Source organism: Poeciliopsis prolifica, unplaced genomic scaffold (assembly GCF_027474105.1).
Source record: "Poeciliopsis prolifica strain line A6 unplaced genomic scaffold, Auburn_PproV2 SCAFFOLD002, whole genome shotgun sequence".
NCBI lineage: Eukaryota > Metazoa > Chordata > Actinopteri > Cyprinodontiformes > Poeciliidae > Poeciliopsis > Poeciliopsis prolifica.
This window is the reverse complement of record NW_026562377.1, coordinates 20873219-20894346: the sequence shown is the minus strand read 5'-3', so window position 1 is coordinate 20894346 and position 21128 is coordinate 20873219. Positions and strand designations below refer to the sequence as shown.

At 41.0% G+C, this 21128-nt stretch overlaps 3 protein-coding genes across 5 annotated transcripts; 2 read left to right on the top strand and 1 right to left on the bottom strand.

Annotated features, from left to right (window-relative positions):
• Positions 1 to 17: 17 nt before the first annotated feature.
• itpa (inosine triphosphatase (nucleoside triphosphate pyrophosphatase)) lies at positions 18 to 2252 on the top strand. Its single transcript, XM_055044619.1, has 8 exons — positions 18 to 127; positions 288 to 345; positions 1064 to 1128; positions 1219 to 1292; positions 1383 to 1414; positions 1521 to 1633; positions 1715 to 1791; positions 1973 to 2252. The coding sequence occupies exons 1-8, from the start codon at positions 65 to 67 to the stop codon at positions 2076 to 2078; spliced, it is 588 nt and encodes a 195-aa protein (XP_054900594.1). The 5' UTR covers positions 18 to 64; the 3' UTR covers positions 2079 to 2252.
• Positions 2253 to 6677: 4425 nt separating this feature from the next.
• rangrf (RAN guanine nucleotide release factor) lies at positions 6678 to 8288 on the bottom strand. Of its 2 annotated transcripts, none has more exons than XM_055044588.1 (2): positions 8153 to 8288; positions 6678 to 7432 (listed from the first exon to the last, which is right to left on the bottom strand). In XM_055044588.1, exons 1-2 carry the CDS (start codon positions 8283 to 8285, stop codon positions 6825 to 6827), a joined length of 741 nt encoding a protein of 246 aa, XP_054900563.1. In that variant the 5' UTR covers positions 8286 to 8288; the 3' UTR covers positions 6678 to 6824. The 2 variants fall into 2 exon arrangements, with proteins under 2 accessions (XP_054900563.1, XP_054900571.1); XM_055044596.1 differs by lacking the exon at positions 8153 to 8288 and adding an exon at positions 7543 to 8126.
• A 10-nt stretch (positions 8289 to 8298) lies between these two features.
• vamp4 (vesicle-associated membrane protein 4) lies at positions 8299 to 20774 on the top strand. 2 transcript variants are annotated; one of them, XM_055044629.1, is made up of 9 exons: positions 8299 to 8412; positions 11172 to 11288; positions 12572 to 12673; positions 14011 to 14057; positions 14717 to 14767; positions 15938 to 16038; positions 18856 to 18935; positions 19541 to 19592; positions 19688 to 20774. In XM_055044629.1, the coding sequence occupies exons 2-9, from the start codon at positions 11286 to 11288 to the stop codon at positions 19714 to 19716; spliced, it is 465 nt and encodes a 154-aa protein (XP_054900604.1). In that variant the 5' UTR covers positions 8299 to 8412; positions 11172 to 11285; the 3' UTR covers positions 19717 to 20774. The 2 variants fall into 2 exon arrangements, with proteins under 2 accessions (XP_054900604.1, XP_054900613.1); XM_055044638.1 differs by lacking the exon at positions 11172 to 11288 and having other exon boundaries at positions 8311 to 8412.
• Positions 20775 to 21128: the final 354 nt, after the last annotated feature.

Genomic DNA, 21128 nt, shown 5'->3' with positions numbered 1-21128 from the left:
GATTTCATTGGCTAAGGTGGAACTCTGCAGTCCGGGTTTTTTAGTTCTCCCGGTGTGGTTAAACATGGCTGCCCCAGCAAGAAAAACTGTGGTCTTTGTAACTGGAAACGCAAAGAAACTCGAAGAAGTAAGAGTTTGACGTTTTGTTATTTGCTACTGTCTTGTTTTACGTTTAAAGTTTCTATTCTTTTGACGATTATCTCATTTGTTTGTTATATCCGTGAGCTGCGTTTTAGATGTACCGTTTATGTTTAACAATTTCGTTTCCTCCCCCCCCCATCCTTCAGGTCGTCCACATACTCGGAGACAAATTTCCCTACAAAATTGTGTCGAAAAAGATTGATTGTAAGTACTTAAAGGAGACACCTCACTTAAAATAAATAGCGTTATTTTTTATTTTAAGGCAGCAACGTTTGACCACAAGTAAAAACGTCCAGTTTTCCTTTGTGGTCTTTTGTGATTTTATTTGAGTTAATTAATTCAGTTAAAAATGAGAAAACACATAGAAATGTAGTTCAAGAATTTATTTGAGTGAAATCTGACGATTATGGCGTGCAACTAGTTAACCCCCCGAAAGTGTCTCGAAAAATTAGGATAACTTGAAAAGGTTTAACATTGGAAACTCAATGGGGTTGCACTCTAACTGAGCTAACCCATAACAAATACAAACGTTTCCTGAACCCCAGTGTGGGTCAACGTGGGCTGCACAATTATTAGAAAGACTTGACAGAAGTTCAGATTTTCATTGATGCTTCACCTGGAGGGTAAGCCTCAAAAGGTCATACCTGAAGAAAGTAATGATCAAAGCATATTTATGAAACACTAAGTGGAAGAAGAAACTATGGTTAAAGAAGACAATTATATGGCTACCATCAGTAAATACAGACCAAATGTTTGAAATCAACCTCAAGTTACTATTCACAGTCCCTTTCTTATAAAACACTATTATTATTATTGCTATTATTTTTTTGGGGGAAACATGTGCACCACAAGTTATGATGCATATAAATAATATAAAGGCATAACTCTCTGTCTCTGCCCACTCTTCTTCATCTGAACCTAGTGCCTGAGTTCCAGGGGGAGCCGGATGAAATATGCATACAGAAGTGTGAGGAGGCTGCACGGCAGGTACACTATATCGTAACCGTAAAACCGCAAGATTCCCCCTGAGTTTCACCTATTTTTGTCAGAATAAAAGTGAAAGTTTTCATCCTGAAGGTTGATGGACCGGTCATGGTGGAAGACACCTGCCTGTGTTTCAGGGCTTTAGGAGGACTGCCTGGTCCTTACATGTAAGTGCAGTTCCTATTCCTAATGACTTCATACATCTCAGATCATAAAACTTTACCAGAATTAGTTGTTTTTTGTTTGTTTGTTTCTAGCAAATGGTTTCTTAAGAAACTAAAGCCACGAGGTAAGTAGTGAAGTAATTGTTACTTTAATGTTGAGTAAACACATTGTGATTAAAGCTCTGCAATATTTCTAATCTTTTGGTATTTGGTTGTGGGATTGTAATTCAGGCCTCTACACGCTCTTAGCTGGCTTTGAGGATAAATCAGCATGGGCTCTCTGCACCTTTGGATTCAGTGCTGGTAAAGATGAACCCGTGCAGCTCTTCAGAGGGAAAATTGAGGTTAGATTCTGTCTCACAGACATTTCTTCAGTGTCTGCGTTGTGTAGTTTTGCATCTGACATACTTCTCAACATAATTTAGGGGATGATTGTGGAGCCCAGGGGGCCTCCAGACTTTGGATGGGATCCTTGTTTCGAGCCGGACGGATATGACAAAACGTAAACAACTATTTGTATTCTACCACAAGAGGGAGCCAGAGGATAACGTGCTGTTGGAGTGGATCTAGAAAATACCAAATCAGAACCCCCGTCTTATTAGGAATGAAGTGCCTTCGTCAGTGTTTTAAAAATGCTCACTTTACTCGTTGCTCTAACTTTTTCTTTTCTCTCTTATCTGTAGCTACGCCGAACTCCCCAAAGAGGTAAAGAATTCAATGTCTCACCGCTACCTGGCACTTGCGGCCATGTCCGAGCACTTTGAGAAAATCAACCGTACCTCACAATAGAGCCAAGAAGAAGGAGGATGATTAAAAGTTCTTTGGTTTCAAAAAAGTGCACCAACCTGGGTTGAAATTATATGGTTCCCCTTGTAATTAGTGTTGTGAAGCCTACCGCTGAACAGGGCTTGGGTTATATCTGTTTCTCTCTTAATTTTAATAAACTTTTATTTTCAAAGGTTCTATTTTGTGAGTTCATCTTTGACACAAATTGTTTTGGGATATGTTTTATTTATAACAACCATAATCAAAATAACTGTAAGGTAACTTAAAAAAAAAAAAAAGGCAGCGATCACTTCCTCCAGTTTTGCTCTCCTGTGCCAAAGTTGAATCTCCAAGTCGCCTGTTTGCGTTCTAGTTTCCTGGGATTGACGAAGATAGACTCAGAGAAGACCATAATTCATAAAATGAAAAGCTCCAGGGTCCTAATGAGAGCAGCAGATCTCTCTGTTTCTAAGGCTGGGCCCATGGATTTTGGCACAAGAATCAGAAAGTTGTTCAGGATGGACTCCAAAAAAGATGGAGCGATGGGAGGTTGGGAGGAGACGAACCCTGAAGGGGAGAGTGGGATGTTCAGTGGACATAGCACAGTGATACCAGAAGAGATTTGGTAAAAAATGCCTGTGGTCTCTGAACAGGAACTATGCATTCACCTGTGACTGATGCCTATTAGAAGCACTGAGGATGTGAGTCAGGCTCTTAAACATGTTTTCTTTTAGATCAGTTGGAACTTCTTTCAGCTGAATGTCTGGAAAACTTACATTGGTACACTTCTGGTACAATATATTTAAACACGCTTATCACATAAAGGAGTGTTTTTAGTGAACTTTGGTTAGATTTGATTTTTAGTGACTTATTTAAGCTGCTGTTTTTTCCAGATGAAATGATAATCCAGTTAACAACTTAAACATATTTTTAAAAACAATTCGGTGGACAAATTTGAATTTATGCAGAGTTTTGTCTAGTTTAAAAGGTGTCAAAGTTACACACACACTCACTAATCTTTAATCAAATGTCCTTTACCATGTTGTGCTTTTCAGACATTTTTCTGAAGCCATCAACAAACTTCTGAAATAACTTGCTGGATATACCGTCCTTTTGTTCCATATGTGGTGATATTTTTTATTGTGACTAAATTAGATAAAAAACACAAATTCACACTTACACATTTAATTCTAGTTTTAATTTAATGAATGTTGTATTTTTTTTCAATCCTAAATAACAGTAGCCCCTGAACCTTAATAGGATGTTAAAATAACTTTTTTCTTCTTGCTCATGTTATGTCAGCATATAAACTCAATCAATCACTTACCCAAAGATCAAAACAACCAAGACATTTTGAACAATTTCATGCTCCCAACTTTGTTGGAACAGCTTCAGGATGGGCCCTTCCTGTTCCAACATGACTGCTCAACACCGCACGACGTAAGGTTAAAAATATGAAGTCCTGACATCGACCCAAGAGAAGCACCTTTGGGATAAATATGAAGCAAGGACTGTGAGTCAGGCCTTATAAATTAAGAAATTGTCAATAAAAATACTCTCATAAGCATCACCATAAAACCTTGTGGAAAGCCTCTTCAGAAGAGTGGAAGTTATTAGTTACAAAAGACGGGCCAAAAAACTAAAAAACATCAAACTTCTCTAATTTGTCTGCAGAATCTTTAGGAAGCAAATGGTCAGTTTGTTTATGCTTCAGGTTCGCTCTGGGTTAATATGCAACAAGCATATGTAAGATATGAACTATCCTACTGTAAAACGGAGCATTTTAGTGAAGAAACGTCTTGACAAACTGCTATGTTTCAGCAAAAACTCATGCATTTTGCTTGACTAATGAAAACCACTTTGTTTTACAGCAAGTATCGGATATGCTGGAGCAAAGCGTGTTTAGCATTCATGCTCGCATCCTTTCGGCATGGATATGCTGGGCAACATTCTCTGTAGCTAAACCATCATGAAAGCATTTAAAAATGATTGCCGTGATTACGAGTAGGGAAACTTGATGATGTTTTCAAGCTCCGGAAAAGCCTCAGCCTGATGGAGTCTGGAAAACCGTCTCCAGACATGATGCATTGGATGCATTTTCCCGAAATCTCTTCATCAGGCCTGGAAAACAGGACATTATCAACTTTATGACAAACAGAACCAGTCAAAGTACTATCATCCAAAGTGATCTGAAGGAGACTTTGCTGTTGCAATGTTGTGTTTGCTGAAGGAATGCGTTGCTCCAGGAGAAAAGGATGCCTGACTTTATGAGCTTTTAATCCATTAGGATTAAGCCAGAGGAAGAGGAGAGTTTGATGTGGCTTTGGGGAGACAAGCTGCACTTCCTTTTAACTGGCATGCAAGACTTACCTGCTGTCTCCCGCTGTGGCGAGTTTTATTAAAACAGTAAACACCTGCTGAAACTTGACTTTTTTGGTTGTTTTTCTTCTTTCTAACGATTGAACCGTGTCCTTAAAACAGCTCAAATTATGTCACGCGTGACTTCAAATCTGAAAAGACTTTAAGTGACGTCCATTTTCCGTCCCATAAATTTTGCGTTTCAACAAACTCTCTCGTGAATGAAGTCTCTCCAAGACACTTAAGAGGCTCAGAAGGATGAATTATTCCACCATGAACCCGCTGCTGTGAATGATGGAAACACATGACCTAATACATATTCCTGCTGAGAGTCGTCCCCAGGCTGCTCTCTCTTTATGACCAAATCCAGAGTGCTGAAACACTCAGTTTCGTGGTTTAGTACTTACAGTTTACCTTTTCTCCCTCCTGGATCTGTGTGATTATATTTCCCCTTAACTATTATGAACTTTACCATTGAGACAGTTTGTATTACCACTGTACTCTTAGAAATATGGTGATTTAAACTGTGGAGTCCAAGCTGGCAGTCACTAACTGGACTAATAATATAGTCTGCGATGGAAGGTTATGGTTTAAGTGCACTTCTAAAGAGTCGCTCTGGGCCAGAATGTGGTTCTGCTGCAACCAGGTTGACACACAGTCACGCATCGACCTGGCATTTCTGTAGTGCACACACAAAACCCACACTGCTTCAAGTAAGCAACAAAGATTGTGCTGAATAAATTAATGATTAAGAACTATTATACACAGTCTGAATAGAAAAAAGGTCTGGGCTCTGACTGATTTCCAAGACTTTCCATTCCTTCTGTTAAGTCTCAACCAGTCCTCGGTGGATTTCCTGGCAGGTTTCGGGTCGTCGTCGTGCTGCATTCTGCTTCAGCTTTAACTTAATCTTTTGTTTTTAGTTTTTTAACAGCTGGTCTCATATTTTCCCCAAGCACTCTCTGATACATGATAGAATTCATAATGAATCTGGGCGTGCTGTGCTGGTGTAGGGGTTTAGCGCGACCCATGTTTGGAGGCCTTAGTTCTCGACGCGGCTTCGATTTGCTGGCACTTGGCGACATCTTCCCCTCTCTCCTTTCCCTCTTTCCTGTCAGCTTACTTTCAAATTAGGGTCACTAGAGCCCACAAAAAACATTGGGAAAAAAAAAAAATATATATATATATCTATATAGATATATATGTAAAAAAAAAAGGAATTCATAATTGTTCTATGGTGATGATCAGACCGGGTCCTACCGCAGCCAAGCATAAATATATCTATTTCTTTCATTCAAACTAGCGTTTAACATAACAATCTTAAAACAGTTTGGTTTTGTAGTTACTTTTTTCAAGCCTTTGGTTATACCTGCAGATTCTGATGCGGCAGAATTCAAAAGGCATAAGCCAAGATTTAATCCCACAAATACATCCATAGCTGCCTCTATGGCTGCATACTTCGCATTTGTTTTGTCAAAAGAAGCTCCTCCACCTCATTCTCAAGTCTTATGTAGACTTAAACAAGTGTCTTACAGGATCGCTCATGTTTTAGCTCCATCTTCCCATCAACTCTGAGCTTCCCCGTCTTTGCTGAAGAAAAACATTGTGCTAGCGTGACGCCTCGTTCAGTGTGGGGGTTAGAGGGTGATATGGGTGGATTTCAGTGTTCTTCCACTTTTTATGTTTTTAGATATTTTGAAGGATTCTTCGTGAGATGTCCAAAATTTGCCACAACGTTCTCCTTTAACTGCCTGACGTTGCTTGATCTTCATGATGTTGCTTGTTCTCAAGCAAACCTCTCAGGCCCTCACGGAAGAACTGGAGTTATTCTGGTAAGGATGATTTTACATTTGCTCCTTCTGAAGTCAATTAGTGGCACTAGGTTCTGTTTATGGGGATCAAAATAGACATGAAAATGAACACATAATTTCCCTTTCACTCAACAGTTATGCTCTAACGCGAGGTGGTGTGTTGCATAAGACTTGAGGAAACAAACAGAAGTTTGTGGTGTACAAAATCTCAACAAACTGATGCTTTTGCAGCTGTAGCTGGCATGCTACAGTCAGACAAACTTAAGAATCGTATTCTTTTTAATTATGAACTTCTGTCATGCTCATTCAGATTCATAAAATAGGTCAAATTATCCAAGCATGTCGTTTTTAGTACTAAATAGGACGGATATTAAAGGGGACGTTTGCGTGCCAGCCATTCACGGGTCAGAGTTACTTGAAACATCATTTTTAACAAAGTTATGACCAGATGACAAGAAGTTTGATTCTAATTTAATTTGCCTGCCAGAAACAAAGGAGACCGTATTTCACCTATGATCTCTAGCTCTTAAAATCATGTCTGTTCTATAACGTGTGTGAGAGAAAAGCAACAAATAGTCTGGTGGTGCTAGAAGTGGAAGTTCTAGCCGAACAGTCCAGGGTCGTGCAAAGTCAGAGACAGTAAAGTGCGCCGGAAGTCGTCCACGGTCCACGGGTCTCTGTGTGTCTGAGCTGTGGAGGCGCTGCTGCTTTCGGGGGTGATGCTCTGCGGGTCGTTGAAGGTTATCAGGATGTCTGTGGAGAACTGCGGCAGGCGGAGCAGACCCAAGTGAATGCCCACCGTGTTCCTGGCCTCTTCGTTGAACTTGGACACACACTGCGTCCCCTTCAGCGTCCAGGCGCTGCTGCACTCCAACAGGGACACGTCGTCCTTGGGCAGGGCCACGACATTACTCACTTCGAAGGCTCCCGGCTCCCGAGCGCTGTTGCTGCTCGCGATGTCCTCAAAGTGGTACCTGGCTGCGTCCTGGTCGGCCACCTGGCCCTGGTACTCCAGCAGCTCCACGATCAAGCTCTGGTCGGTGTGGGGGTGGGCGAACACCTCCTGGTTGTCGGGGATCTCCCTGAGCTCGCTCATGTCGGTGACGTTGTCGGGGACAACCGCCGACAGAGCTCCGCCAAACAGAGGGCGAAGTTGAGGGGAGCTCGCTCCTGCTGCGGTCTGCATCTCACTGTCAGGGCTAAAAACAGCTGCCGAGGAAGAGAAACATCAGCTAACACGTAGAGTATTACGCAATGACCGCAGGCACACAAACACTACGTGTTTAAAGGATTAAAAACCGAAATACACACTGACTTACATGCGGCGTCGTCATGCAAAACATCCACATGCACTCTGGTTCAAACTTTGCTCTGCTTCGTGTTTCGGTTTCTATGTGGTACAACGGGCGTTCTGCTGCCCCCTAACGGCGAGGAGGACGCGGAGCGCTAAATGTGCTGAGAAAAAAAATCTAACAGTAGACAGATTGAAACTAAGAAGTATGACAGGAAAGCGACATAAAACCACAAGTACTTATTTGGGCCTAAGTTTGAAACTGTATTCATATGTCTTATTTTTTGTTCTACACAATTTCCCACAAATTCCAACGTCAGATAAAATAAAATAAAATGTGTCAACACTTTTTTTTCTTAAAAAGTTTTGTGTTTTTCATCATTTTAAAACCTAAAAGTAAAATAAAAGGGGGGTAACATGGCAATATATTTCTTAATTTCTTATAGTAGATATTTATCAGAAATTATATCAGACCTGCAGCTTTTGAGGAAGATGACCAGAAAATTGATTTATACTCGATCGATTCTGTTTATTTTACTCCACTCAGTCTCCACCAAACAATAAATCATCAAGACATTAGTCGGTGGAACCGAAAACACATAAAAGCAGGAGAAATAATATTGAAATAATCTTGTTACCCTCAAGAATCTGTGGCGATCTCTCCTCGTCCAGCTGTTTGCGACTTCCGGCCAGCCTGTGGTCAGCTGATTCAGACCGAGGAAAGAGACCGGAGGTTCGTCTCCGACATCCACAATGATCACGGCGTCTCATCGTCCAGAACAGCCTGTAAAATGAATCAGAGCGATCTATAAGGCCTCGAAAAGTGCGAAATCTCTGGACTGGCGACAGGAGCTGTGCGTGTTGGAGTTTATTCAGCGGATCTCCGGACGAACAGCAGGTAGCTGGTGACGTTGGCATCCTTAGCCTAACCTAGCCTGCTTTAGCATAGCCTAGCTTAGCCTAGCCTAGCAGCGGCCTGTTTTACATGGGTTTATTATATTGTAATGACTCTGTGGGGTTTTGTAGTTGACTCGTTGTTACGGTAGTTTCTGCTTTAAAAGCCTGTAATAAGTTAGGTGTGTTGCAGAAAACGAGACTCGAGTGTTTGTTTGTTTAGGGTGATGTAAACAAAGCTTAATGAAAAGCTAAAGTTGAAATGGGTGTGATGTGACATAAGTCAGTGTTTCTGGATATGCGCAGGTTGAAAATAATCATGCTGCTGCGCTATCTGCTTTTTACTTCACAAGAAGACACAGCTAGCTATGACAGCTTCGCAATGAACATTTGTGCAGATTGTGCCTTTAAAATAATAGCTTGTGGGCACGAGCAACGAGATAGAAAGCACTTAAAAGAGAAATGGCAATTGATGTTTGAATATAGGGTCACCAGGTCATTTGACCTTTTAAAGAAAACGCTGCTTGGGTTTGACATTAAGAAGCAACAACATACTTTTACCTCTTTAAAAAAAAAAAAAAAAGAAATTATAAAAAAAATTGTGTGGTGAAAATATCTGTGAAAAACAATTAAAAATGTTTCTGTTCATTCAAGGTGGAGGTGCACTCTACATATCAGTCATCAAACCACAAAAGAGTGCATGGATAGAGTATATAGTAGTACATCCGGGTCATCAAGACTTCCTGCTTTCCAATAATGTATTTTTTCACGTGAATGAACTTTTACTGTTCTTAATGCCCTCATTTGATATTGGGGAGCGATGACCTCAGTCTCAGAAAGATTGTGAAAACATCCAGTTGAATGAAAAGGGAGTTATGATGAAGAGTATTGTTTATTGTCATCGCAATATTCAGTAGTAATATCAGAAAGTGATGTTTTCATGATATTGAGGAGCTCTGTTCTTTCAGATTTTCCTACAAAGATGGAAACATTTTGTAACAATTTATTTATGTTTTTATTGGAAAGTGTATTTCCAATACACTGATTTAACTATTAAAGAAATAAATGCATTATTGTATAAAAGCTAAGAATACATCAAATTGAGCTTTTATTATTTATGTCTTTGTCAATACTGGTGATGCACCTGTATGAACATTTAGGCCAATATCGACATCATGGCTGACATTTGATATTTACCAATATTATTTATATTGTATATGTTTCTGTACTCTTTTGCCACTATGACAAATGACCACACTGCTGACATTACTTCTTTACTTCAGTTAAACATCCCACAGTCCTTTACTGCATCACTGTCACTGTGACATGGCCAAACGTCCACCTGTCTAGAAACAGATACACAAATGTCAACAGGATGGAAATAAACATTGGTCATTAATGCTCATATGTGAGCATTATTAATCAATATTACTCAAAATATTAAATGAGAATGAACTCAAAACAGAAGACAGTGCTTTTCTATTACGACATTTATTTAAAGAAATGATAATGGAGACTAATATTTCCATGCATCTTGCAAGTAAGTGCTTTGTGTTCATGCACACTATGTGAGGAATTTATGAGTTTATTCGTTTTAACTTTAATGCACTTTCGATATCAACGTCTTCACAATTCCATGTGAAAGAGGCTGCCCATGGACACGCACATGCATCCAAACCAAGAGTGTCCAACTCCAGCCCTCAAGAGTCCTGCATGTTTTTCCGTCTTCCTGGTTCAGCAGTGAAGTCGGGCCTGTGCAGAACTTGGCAGCATGCGTCGCAGGGAATTCATCCATTTATTCAGTCGTGTTGAAGCAGCGTGTTGTCTTTTGAGGACTGGAGATGGAAACCCCTCGTCTAAATGTTTCCATAAATACTTATTCAGTTCAACGTCGAGTCAGAAATACTTCATTAATTCTCAAGGGAAATTACATTAATGAAGCTGAATCATAATTCAGGGGAATAGCGCAGCAGCCTGTCAGGATATTTAGAAAATTGATGTTTCCCAATGTTCACAAGTAATCTGTTGCAGATACAAATCTCAGTTTCCATCAGTATATATTTCACGTTCTTTATCTTTCAATTTCCAGATGAAGCTTTCATATTTTAGTCATCATTTTGGGAGATTTTAAGCTTCTGGCCAAGTGACCTCACGTTAACACACACTAATTCGAAAATGAAAAGGCAATGGAAGAGCTGCTTTTTAAAATTATTTTTAAGTAATTTAAGAGAGTTCCATTAAAAAATATATATTTCAAAGTTTCAAATCTGTCCTGATTTGAGAAGCCTGAGCCTCAGCCATTTTGAAGTATCGTAATTTTGTTTAGTTGTGAAACAGAACTTCACTACACTGCTGATTCAAAAGTCTCCTTCAAGTTATGTTGTATTTTATGTATCATACAGAGAAAATAATCTGTCTGCTGCATGAGTGTTAATGACTTCAAATGAAATGTCCACAACTGGGAAATAAAGGTAAAAAAAATAAAAAATTGAAATGAAAAATGTGTAGAAACTCTGCTCTCTCTTTCCATTTAATTAAGACTATTATCTATAAAACCCCTTGTAATTATTACTATTTTACAAGCTTAATTATCAAGCAATCTCTGTGAAAGTTTAGCTAAAAAATATATGTGAATTCTGCAGTGCTTTTCATTGAACTAAATTCAAAGAATTTAGTTGAATTAGTACATTTGTCTCTGTAAATCGTCCCTTTAGCTCGGTCTGCAGTCTCCTGTTTCTCTCTGTGTTTCTTGACTTTCTTCAGATCTGTCCCCTGCTTCTCCTCCCCTCTGCTCTCTTGGCTGGGGAAAGGCTGTTTCTTTTCCAACCGCGACGCCAGAAACGGACGTTAAGAAAGTATCAGACTTAACCGGAATCAATGGTACAAGTCTTACTATCGCAGAGAGAAATGGGGCGGTGTGTGTGTGTGTGTGTGTGTGTGTGTGTGTGTGTGCGTGCGTGCGTGCGTGCGTGCGTGCGTGCGTGCGTGCGTGTGTGTATGTGTGAATGCTTCCCTGCCCCTTGAATGACTGCTTGTTGTTCTTGGGTCACATGTTTTTTAGCTCAGTGTCACAGAGGGATTTTATTGAGATATGTTTGTGTGTGTGTCCCCACCCCCACACACCACTCTTTGGAAGACATAGCACCCAAACTGAGATTCAAGGATGTGTTTTTGGAAGGACAGCGTGTTTTCCAGATGCGCTTCGTAGGATTTTCTTCGGCCCAGTGGCATCCAGAGCTGTGATGACATTTCCTTTTTTAATAACCAGTAGATCTGAGTTAAATCTGTCAGAAAATGTAAAATTAAAGATTATTTTAAAGCTATACAAATTCTGAGAATATCTGCTAAAAGTTAACATATTTTAGTTGATATATTATACTTATGAAATACATAATGTAGTGACTCGTTACTTGAAAGGTTAGGCTGGACGATATGGCTGAAAAATGTATCTAAATATAAGCATTTAATGTCAATCGGTATTGGTAATTATTGATTAGTTTTTTGTTTTTAATATTGGATATACTACCAAACTGGTGCCATGACCTTTCCTGTGAGTTTTTTTAAATTATTATTATTTTTAAGCAGCTATGTGGCACGGTGGCAAAACCTGAAACTGCTGCTGCGCCAGGTACTCAACAGGCTGTTGCTAGGTAACCAAAGAGTGAGTGAGTCAGTTGATGCGACCCACCTTTCTTAGCTGGCCATGAGAGGTTGAACTGCTAAAATCATTCCTATGCCATGTTATCTATTGATGTTGATCTTGATTTATTGTCCAGGCCTAAGGGAAGAGTTTGTTTTTGTTTAATGTGATAATTAATGCATAATATGTTAAAACACCAAGACAAAATAATTTAATACTGAAATATTCCGTCTTAGGATACATTTTATTGGAAAGCTTTTAACTTTTATATAAGCTTTTAGCTTATATAAAAGCAAAACCTCTCAGAGGGGTGTTCAGGAAATCCTGGTTCTACCTATTTTTTATAATCTAATTCATTGAGATGCCTCTTTGAATAATTGACTTCATAAGTCGGTCTTCATATTTCAGGTAGATCAATTGGCAGCGTTGACAGCTAACTCGTTTTCTCTTGTTGGAGAGTGGAAAACATCAAACCGTTCTCTCCCTCTTTCCAAACTCGTGATGATCTCCTCCTGTCCTACAGAGGGAGCCAGAACTGGAGGAGCAGCCCGAAGACAACATGCCCCCCAAGTTTAAGCGACACCTCAACGACGACGAGGTCACGGGATCCGTCCGCAGCGAGAGGGTGAGGTCCAGACGCAGTGGAAAAATAACACGATTTGGGGTTCTGGTTTGTTAGGACGGCTCGAGTAAACAAGGAGTGGCAGAAGCAAACATACACGATGATGGAAGAGGGAGATGGAATAAATAGAAATCACGGTTTGGATTAAACAGCAGACAACCAATAAAAACATTGGCGACACGGCGGAGTCTCCAGAAAGTTTCGCGGCCAAATATCTGCTCCTCATCAGGCTGCTCTTCCTGTCCCACCTCCTCTTCCTCACCCATCCCTTCTTCTTTTGTGGTGTTTTTACCTCGGATCAAAGCCGCGCTTACTGTGGGGGGATGTTTGGGGTGGGACGCTTACGCAACGTCTTCCTCTCCTAGTTTTCTGCTTGTGATAATTATTACCAGTTCTCCTCGCATCTCTGGTACCGGGAGAGAGGTTGTGCAAAAGGAGAGCGTTTTATGGTCACATGCTGCCATCCTTTCAGATTTCTTGCACATGACCTGCAGAGGAAATAAAGAATGTGTAGAATGTACATTGGGTGTCTGATAAGGTATGCTGGTCCCTCCTCGTCTCTCTCCGCTCTTTGTAGCGTTGAAGTGCTCGGAAGATGATGGTAATGGCTGCAGCTTCTATAAATGGAATGCTATTAGTAAAAAAACTCCATCTAAGCAGAGCTGAGTTTTGTTTTTCTTCATCCATCTGCTCCTACGAGTATTTAATGCAGCTTTTTTCTCTCTCTCTCTGAATAGGATTTTACACAAAAACACTGTGCGCCCAGATTAAAGCAATCAGAGGTTTTGTGCCTTAGAAGAGTAATCAACTTTAAGATCTCATAATCGTTGCATTGTTCTTTGTTTAGTTGATGTAGATTGACTTTGACTTCCCAGCATATTGATTGTTTTCGCTCGGAGTTAGATGGGATCGAGCTTTGGCATGCACAGCTGCACAGGCGACATCCAGGCATCGCAGATCGATCTCACTATTGCCGTTGCCTTCAGAGAGCAAAAGGAAAAAGGTTCCTATCGATCGCTTATTTCAGCCGTATTGTACAGAAATGTTTCCATGTCTGCATCAGCAGCATCACCTCTAGGTGATGCACTTTGTCATCCACCTAACAGACGAGATGCTGCGTGCGCGGTAGTGTCCCGAAACAAAATAATCCACATAAACAAGTGTTGATCTACTCAACTCTAAACCAAATTTATTCATGTTAATAAGAAATGAAAAATATGTATTGAAATAGTGCTTTGGAGGTGAAAAATGCTATTTTTTTATTAGTGTTCTCATCTCCAAGGATTCCTCATCTTGATCTTAAATTTTTCTGAGCGGCAAAAATTTTCTTTCTCTGACAGAGGAATCTGCTGGAGGAAGACTCTGATGAAGAAGAAGACTTTTTTCTGTGAGTTTGTGTCGAAATATATGTATATTTTGTTTGTTTGTTGTTTTCTCTTTTTTTTGTAACCACCAACTAGTTTCTGGCATGACATTAACTGGGTATTTGTTTAGTTTTCACAAAAAATTGTCGAACTCATTTAAACTGTTTGCTTTTCCGTGAAGAGTTCCACTTTTGAGCATGTAGCCTGTGAATGTTCAATAGAGTCGAGTTCAGAGACTTTTTAAGATATGAATTGTTATCCTGTTTTATCTTTTCCAAAGCCAGTTTAGAATAATTGTCCAGTTGGACCTCACAGATAAGTGTCCAACTTTCACTCAGGCAATCCAAACTGGGACAAAAAAAAAAAAGTTAAAAAAGAAGAGAAGTGTGTGTTCCACCAGGACAGCAGGGGGACGATTCAGTTCTGGGATGCACCCGACCCACAGAAACCCACTGAAAATTAGTGGTTTATCTCATTTTAGTTTGGAATTTTAACCAAATATTAGCAGGGGTGCATTTATATGTTTGACCATGTGCGGATCGGAGGAAATCCACAATAGCTAAATTCTTGTGCGCCGCAGTTCTTAATATTAGAATGCAGTTTAGATTTCCTGAGTGACCAAATCAAACATTACTTGGTAACTTTTAATGTCCTTGACATTGTATTTAATTTTTTTCCCCAGGAGAGGTCCAACCGGACCCAGATTTGGACCTCAGAATGACAAAGTTAAGCAGTAAGTACAGATTCCTCATCGCAGCAAGAAACAGGATATGCATGTGTTTTTGAAATCCTTGAAAACGATCAGATTTCAATTAGATGCTGGTTGGTTTCTATACAAAGTCCTTGAAAGTGCTTGGTGATACTTGTGGTTAACGGCTGAAAACAAATACTGTAGATGAAGGATAATAAAAGGACACATACATTTTTCTTTCTCAGTGTCTGAAGTTAAATCACACCAAACATCTCTTGTTTTAGGCCAGTTGGAATTGCCTGAATTATTTCTATTTGAAAAATGTCCAAAAATGTTGCAAGATTTTTTTTTAGAGATTGTGGAATATTATCACAAGATATTATTAATGACAGGAATAAATGAAGCCATGCAACAGCGAATTGAAACGAGCATATTTTTTATTTTTTTTACTTAATTTGTATTGTTTTTAATCTCCAGACGCTGGTGGTGCTGGGAAAGTTTGAAAAGCTGCCTTGGATTTTACTGTGGGAAAAGTGCACAAACCCTGTAGAACCCCGGGGTCGGTGCAGCGGCTCCACACTTTTTGAAGCTGCCGTTACGTAACCGCGGCTCCGACGTGTTTACCAGAAGTGGCCTGTTGTTAGGATATTGTGCAAGAGAATTTATCGCGCAGGCTCCGTTTCGATCTTTACCAGCTCCTCGCAGACAGCCGGAGAACAGACAAGGTCATTGTTGAGACCATCTGGCACGCAAAGCTGTTTTTTCGCGCTCGCTCCATACCTTGCAGTCTGTCACAGTCGTGCCCACGTGAAATTAGACGCCGTCATTACTGAGTGCAGGAATGTCCTGTGGAAGAAGTTCAGGCTTCCAATGCGTCCGCCCGTCTGAACCCGGGCCGTTAAATTCCTCAGGTGTTTGTGACGGCGGCCTGTTTTCTTACGCCACCCCTCCCACACCACCACCATGTAACTCCTGACTAGAGTCTTTTATGTATCTGCTTTTCTATGACATCGCATAAAAAGAAAATTATTTCAGTTCAATTTTAATTTGAATCCTCAAAATGTTAACACAGTAGATCAGGGGAAATCAGAAGCGCTGGCGCTTCTTTTTCAACAAGGCAATAACTCTAGATTTTTGTAACAAATATAAATATTTTGATATATTTTTTGAATTGTCATTCTGTTTGTGCCCTGCTTTAATTTGTGTCCCCAGCGTGCAGTCTCAGGTAGACGAGGTGATCGACGTGATGCAGGAGAACATCTCCAAAGTGATAGAGAGGGGCGAACGCCTCGATGACCTGCAGGACAAGTCCGGTGAGTCACACCTTCTGTCACACCCTCTTTGGTTCTTGCGCGGGACGTGTGTGCTTTTCATCCCCTTGGATCAGCTCCACAGAGAGTCTATCAGTGTTGTTTTTACTAACATTTACTTTGCGATCAGCGCTCTTGGGCCCCGGGGGCGTACAGCGTCATCAAGGAAACGCTCAATGTGCTTCCAATTTAAGAGAAAAACGCAATTAATGTCATTAGGGTTATTCGTTCGAAAGAAAAGAAAAGATTTGAAGTTACAACTACTGCAAAAGATGGTGCATTTTAGAGCGTTATCTGCCTGATTTAGGATTCGTCATGCTGGGTCGAGTCCTGTTTTGTCCTTGGGTTCACCTTGACTTCTCTGTGCAGAATGAACAAAACAATGCCTCGGACATGGAGAGTTAAATCGCTAAAATTAGACAGTACGCTGTCCACATCTAAACATTATTACCAATCATTGATTAATGTTAAGGTTTAGATCTAACGACTCATGAGGCTATTTGTCTGTGTGCGAATTCTCCAGTGACTGCAGCGGAGCAGACTGAATGCTTTAACAAAGGAAGGTATACTTGAAGTCTTTCTTTTCTCCACCATGATTATTACCAATCTACTCTTTGCTTTTTTTTCCCCTTAAGAGCATCCAACCGCATTATCTGGTTTCCGACACTGCGGAGCAACTGGATTGACACTTTTACAAGACATCTGGGCATAAAGAAACTATTTTTGTTCAAAAAACGACTGAGATTCTGTAGAAAGAACAAGGGTTTGATTGGTTGGGGGTAAAATAAATTTTTTTCGGAGGGAGTAGGGGCGCATGTGTTCAGGAAATGTGGGAATATTATGAAGGGATCCTTTCTCTTTCCCATATTGCTTGAAACCTGTGGCCTGCTTAATAATGTGGAACATCCTTGTGAAGTAGTTTTCCTTTAATTGAGCTGGCCAGACAAACTGATCAACCAGCTCTCTGAAATTGATTATAGTGATTCAAAGAGTTCTGACACACAATACCATCTGTAAATTTAATAGCACAACAAAAAGTTTAATCTTGACGACAATTAAATCCAACTTGTGTAATAATTTGGAACACGGTGTAGACTGATTAGAAATTGGCTGAAATACACCAAAAAATATGTTTTTGTAATTTTTTTTTAGCAAGTATTATTGAGTGGGAATCCACTTAAAAAACTGTTTGTACAGAAAGTCTGAACAGATCCATTCAGTCAGAGGCAATTAAAGTCGTCACACGGTAAAGTGTGATGCATTTGTGAGGTGTCTGCACTAGAATCCGGTCCAACAATAACAGAAAACGTTATTTCATGACCTTAATGATAGTTTAATGGTCCCCAGAAACAGATTTTGTTAGAAATCTGTTCCAAATTTCCTAATATCTGCTAAGCATGGGTGTGGAGCTCTTGAGAGAGCTCCACACTCTCTCAAGAGTGTGTCATCAGTGTAGCAGTGGTAAGAAACACAAGAGAAAAGGAGGAAACAGGTCCAACTACTAACCCCTGAGGCACACCGCAGGTCAGGGTTGAAGGGAGAAGTCAGTATCTTCAGTAAAACAAATGTAAACGATGAAGGGGTGAGAGACGATCAAGAGCATCAGAACTAAAATAGATGCGTCTTTTCAGCTTTTTACCTAAATACTCTGCAGCTTTACACATGATATCGAACTTGTAAATGCGTACATGGAGTTTTTAAATGAGCAGCAGAACAGGTGTGTGTTATGAAGTGAATGGGATTTCTTTCAAATAGTTGTTCCTTTGTTCCAAGGAAGAGCCACTTAATCAGATTGTGAAGGAGCCCCTCTAAGTGTGTTCCTGTAGTCAAGAATAGAAAATAATTGATTATATATTACAGCTAGATTAAACAGCAAAACCATTTTCCATGGTTGATTAGAGACACCTTCCCTTGTAGTGAGTCGATGTCTCTGTGTAAACACACACTGTTCACTTTATATTCAGGTTCTGAGTGATTTCCCAGCCGTCCATCTGAAAACTCTTACCAACTCTAGCTGTCTCTGCTGTGTTGTCTTCCCTCCATCACATAACATTTACGCACCAGCCAGGCTCCAATCAAAGCGACCACGGTTGTTTCACCTCACTAATGAAGACACGATGCTGAAATCCACGTGTTTGTTTCCTGTCTCGTGCGTCGTCAACACACACACAGTTGCTTCACAGGCGCTCCGCTCTGTCATGTTGACCTGCCTGCCGAAACGACGACGCACATCTGGAGGACATTCCTTCTCTGCTTGTTTGTGCGGCGCGTTCGTGACTCACGGCCCGGGCGCCTCATCCTTAGCGCGTGAACGACGCGGCGCGCTCCGGCTGACGCCTCGCGGCGCGCAGGCAGGTGACCCGTCGTCAGAAATTCCTCGGGATTAACGAGCGTCTTCCCAGAAAGCCCTGTGTGGGCGCGGCGCTTTGTAGTAGCGACGGGTCGTAAACAGGCACACGGAGATGGAAGCAGCAGACGCAAAAAGCAAAGAGAGCGAGCGGGAGGTTGAGCCATAACCCTCCTGTTACCATTCAGAGACACCACGTTAACAACAATATCGCAAAAACAGACCGCAGCGCGTGGGCGAGCTGGCGGCGGGGAGATGTTACGACGAGGAAGCCGGAGGAAATGTTGCTATTTTGGAAGTGTATGACCCCGTGCCAATAGAGTTGTCTTTAAAAGATGTCACATCTGCTCAGAGCAGTAAAGCCGGTGTATTTAATGCCTTAAGTGAAACATGTTTGGTTTTTTTCCGTGACTGACTTGTCCTTTTTGTTCTGTTGTCTCTCATTGTGTGCTGCCTGGCTCTGCGTGGTGCAGAGAGCTTGTCGGACCATGCGTCTGCGTTCAGCAGCCGAGCCAAACAGCTGCACAGGAGGATGTGGTGGAGAGACATGAAGGTGGGGTATCTGTCTGTTTTCAGACCGTCTGCAAATACAGACATTTAAAAATGTCCCTGATTTTAACCCAAGTCATGTAAGACACCCAGTAAGCATGTGGAAGAATGTGCTCCAGCCTCATCATAAAGGAACTTTCTCTGGACTGCAAGCACCAATTGCAGTTTTCTGGCCGATCGCTGATCTTTAAAAAAACCCGACTTGCTGATACCGGTGTGTGTGTGTGTGTGTTAAATAAAGCCAGAAAGGAAGGAGGAAATTGGATTGCACCTCCTTTTAGAACTCTTTGTGTGGTGAAAAACTAACACTGAACTCACCATGGGGAGAATCTGTTGCAAGTCTTATATCCTGATGTTCACAGATGCTCTCGATCCGATTTCACTCAGCTGTATCGCAAAGACAGGAAAACATTTTGAGTCTCTAAAAATATTGAATAAAAGGTCAAAAATGTTTGTGAAATAAAGTGAACAAACCATGTATCACATTCCAGTTATTATACAACAATCTGCGTTGGCTTTAATAATCTGAAGACTTCTGCGCGGCTCTACGTCTGTGTTGGCTTTTGTCCACGCTTTGTTTTGAGACAAATGGTTTTGTGTCCCCAACAGATGAAGATGATTATTGCCCTGGTAGTTGTCGCTCTTCTGCTGATCATCATCAGTGAGTATTTGAATGTCTCATCAACTTAAGCAGAGTTGAGATCCACAAACATGAAGTTATCGCCTTCAATGCTACGCCTCTCTCCTGTTTTCCAGTTCCACTAATCCTTCGATATCGTAAGTGACCGATGAGGATGAGGCGGAACGTTCCTCCTCGTTCCCGCCTCCCCGGGCCGACCTGCATCTTCTCATCTGGGACTCACCGGGACGCTGCCCAAACCATCTTCAGCGTTCTCCTCTTCACCCTCAGTTCAGATCTTGCAATGATATCCTGATCCGAGATCAGTTCTGCTTGATGAAGTTAAGGGAAAGCAAAAACATTGACTTATGTTTTGGCCCTGTTGTCCGTGTAAAGGGAGCGCTTCGTGCCACGACACACATCGCAGGCAGTGGGGGTTTTTTGGGCCTTTGTCCTTCGTGTTGCATCTCAGATAAATTCTCCAGGACAGAGGGAATCCGACAGTCTGCATTCGTGTATCTCCTGTGAATCTGCTGCAGCAGCCTCGCATGAAGAGGCTGTAAACTCCGAGCAGATGAACCTCTGATGTCTTCCCTCATGTGCGCCTCAAACACCAACAGGAGAGACGGTTTTAAAGGGGACACTGAAATAGTTTAAAGCACATTTTTAAAATTCTCTCCCGCACGAAGTGAGAAGACATCTGAGTCTCATCTCAGGTTTGTTTTTTTTTTTCTTTCTTTTTAATGTGAAGAAAAGAACAATGGGAAACCAAAACAGCCACATTCTGAATGTCTGTTCACCGTTTTGTGCTCTAAGCCTCTTACTTCCTGCAGGACTGTGCAGATCCTTTGATCACAGCTGTTCAGGTTTTCAATTTACTCCAACTCTGCAAACGGTTTTGTTCGGTTTAAAGCTGCTTTTTGCTTTCTTTCCCTCTTGAGTTGTTATAATAATGTCTGGTTTCTGAAGTTCTGTATGAGTGCTGGTATTTGCTACTGAAGGGGACGGTTTATCTCTGTACTGTTATGACTGAGATGGAAGGTCTTATGTAATGTGAATGGAAACCATAGGTGTAGTTGGTTAAAGTCTACATGGTAATTTGGTTATTTTTGTGTAATTTATTTTAGCTGTAAATATGGATTCTGTAACGATACTGTACAGTACTCTGTGGCATTGCATTGGAAGACTGTGATTCCTTTTGCTCTGGAATAAAGTGATATTAAAGGGCAACACGTCTGGTTCGTTCTGGTTTGAACTAGAATCAGCAGTAGGAAAAAGTGTATGAAGTTGAAAAAAAAAAAAAAAAGAGAGAAACGAAACAATCGTCATGCCATCCCTAAAGTTTTAAGCCCAGGTTGAGTGTCCAATAGCTTCCAGGACTTTTATCTCCTCATTTATCCGACTGTTGCTGGCTTGTGACTTTACTGGCATCGCGGAGTCCCCAGATGGCACTAAAGTTGCGGGTCTGGAGCCCATGAAGCGTTATTGCTCTGACAGACCCTCGGCCTTTCTTCCTCCCAGTACTGCAGGCACAAACACACACAAACACACACACACATACACATACACATTGCCCTG

What these genes read in the sequence shown, in the direction of transcription:
- itpa (XM_055044619.1), top strand. Translation starts at nt 65, where the DNA reads ATGGCTGCCCCAGCAAGAAAAACTGTGGTCTTTGTAACTGGAAACGCA. An exon ending in ACGCAAAGAAACTCGAAGAA is followed by an intron (nt 128 to 287) that starts GTAAGAGTTTGA and finishes CCCATCCTTCAG; the next exon opens with GTCGTCCACATACTCGGAGA. An exon ending in TAAGAAACTAAAGCCACGAG is followed by an intron (nt 1,415 to 1,520) that starts GTAAGTAGTGAA and finishes ATTGTAATTCAG; the next exon opens with GCCTCTACACGCTCTTAGCT.
- rangrf (XM_055044588.1), bottom strand. Translation starts at nt 8,285, where the DNA reads ATGAGACGCCGTGATCATTGTGGATGTCGGAGACGAACCTCCGGTCTC. An exon ending in ATCGCCACAGATTCTTGAGG is followed by an intron (nt 7,433 to 8,152) that starts GTAACAAGATTA and finishes CTTCCTCGGCAG; the next exon opens with CTGTTTTTAGCCCTGACAGT.
- vamp4 (XM_055044629.1), top strand. An exon ending in GATCCGTCCGCAGCGAGAGG is followed by an intron (nt 12,674 to 14,010) that starts GTGAGGTCCAGA and finishes TTTCTCTGACAG; the next exon opens with AGGAATCTGCTGGAGGAAGA. An exon ending in GAAGAAGAAGACTTTTTTCT is followed by an intron (nt 14,058 to 14,716) that starts GTGAGTTTGTGT and finishes TTTTTTCCCCAG; the next exon opens with GAGAGGTCCAACCGGACCCA.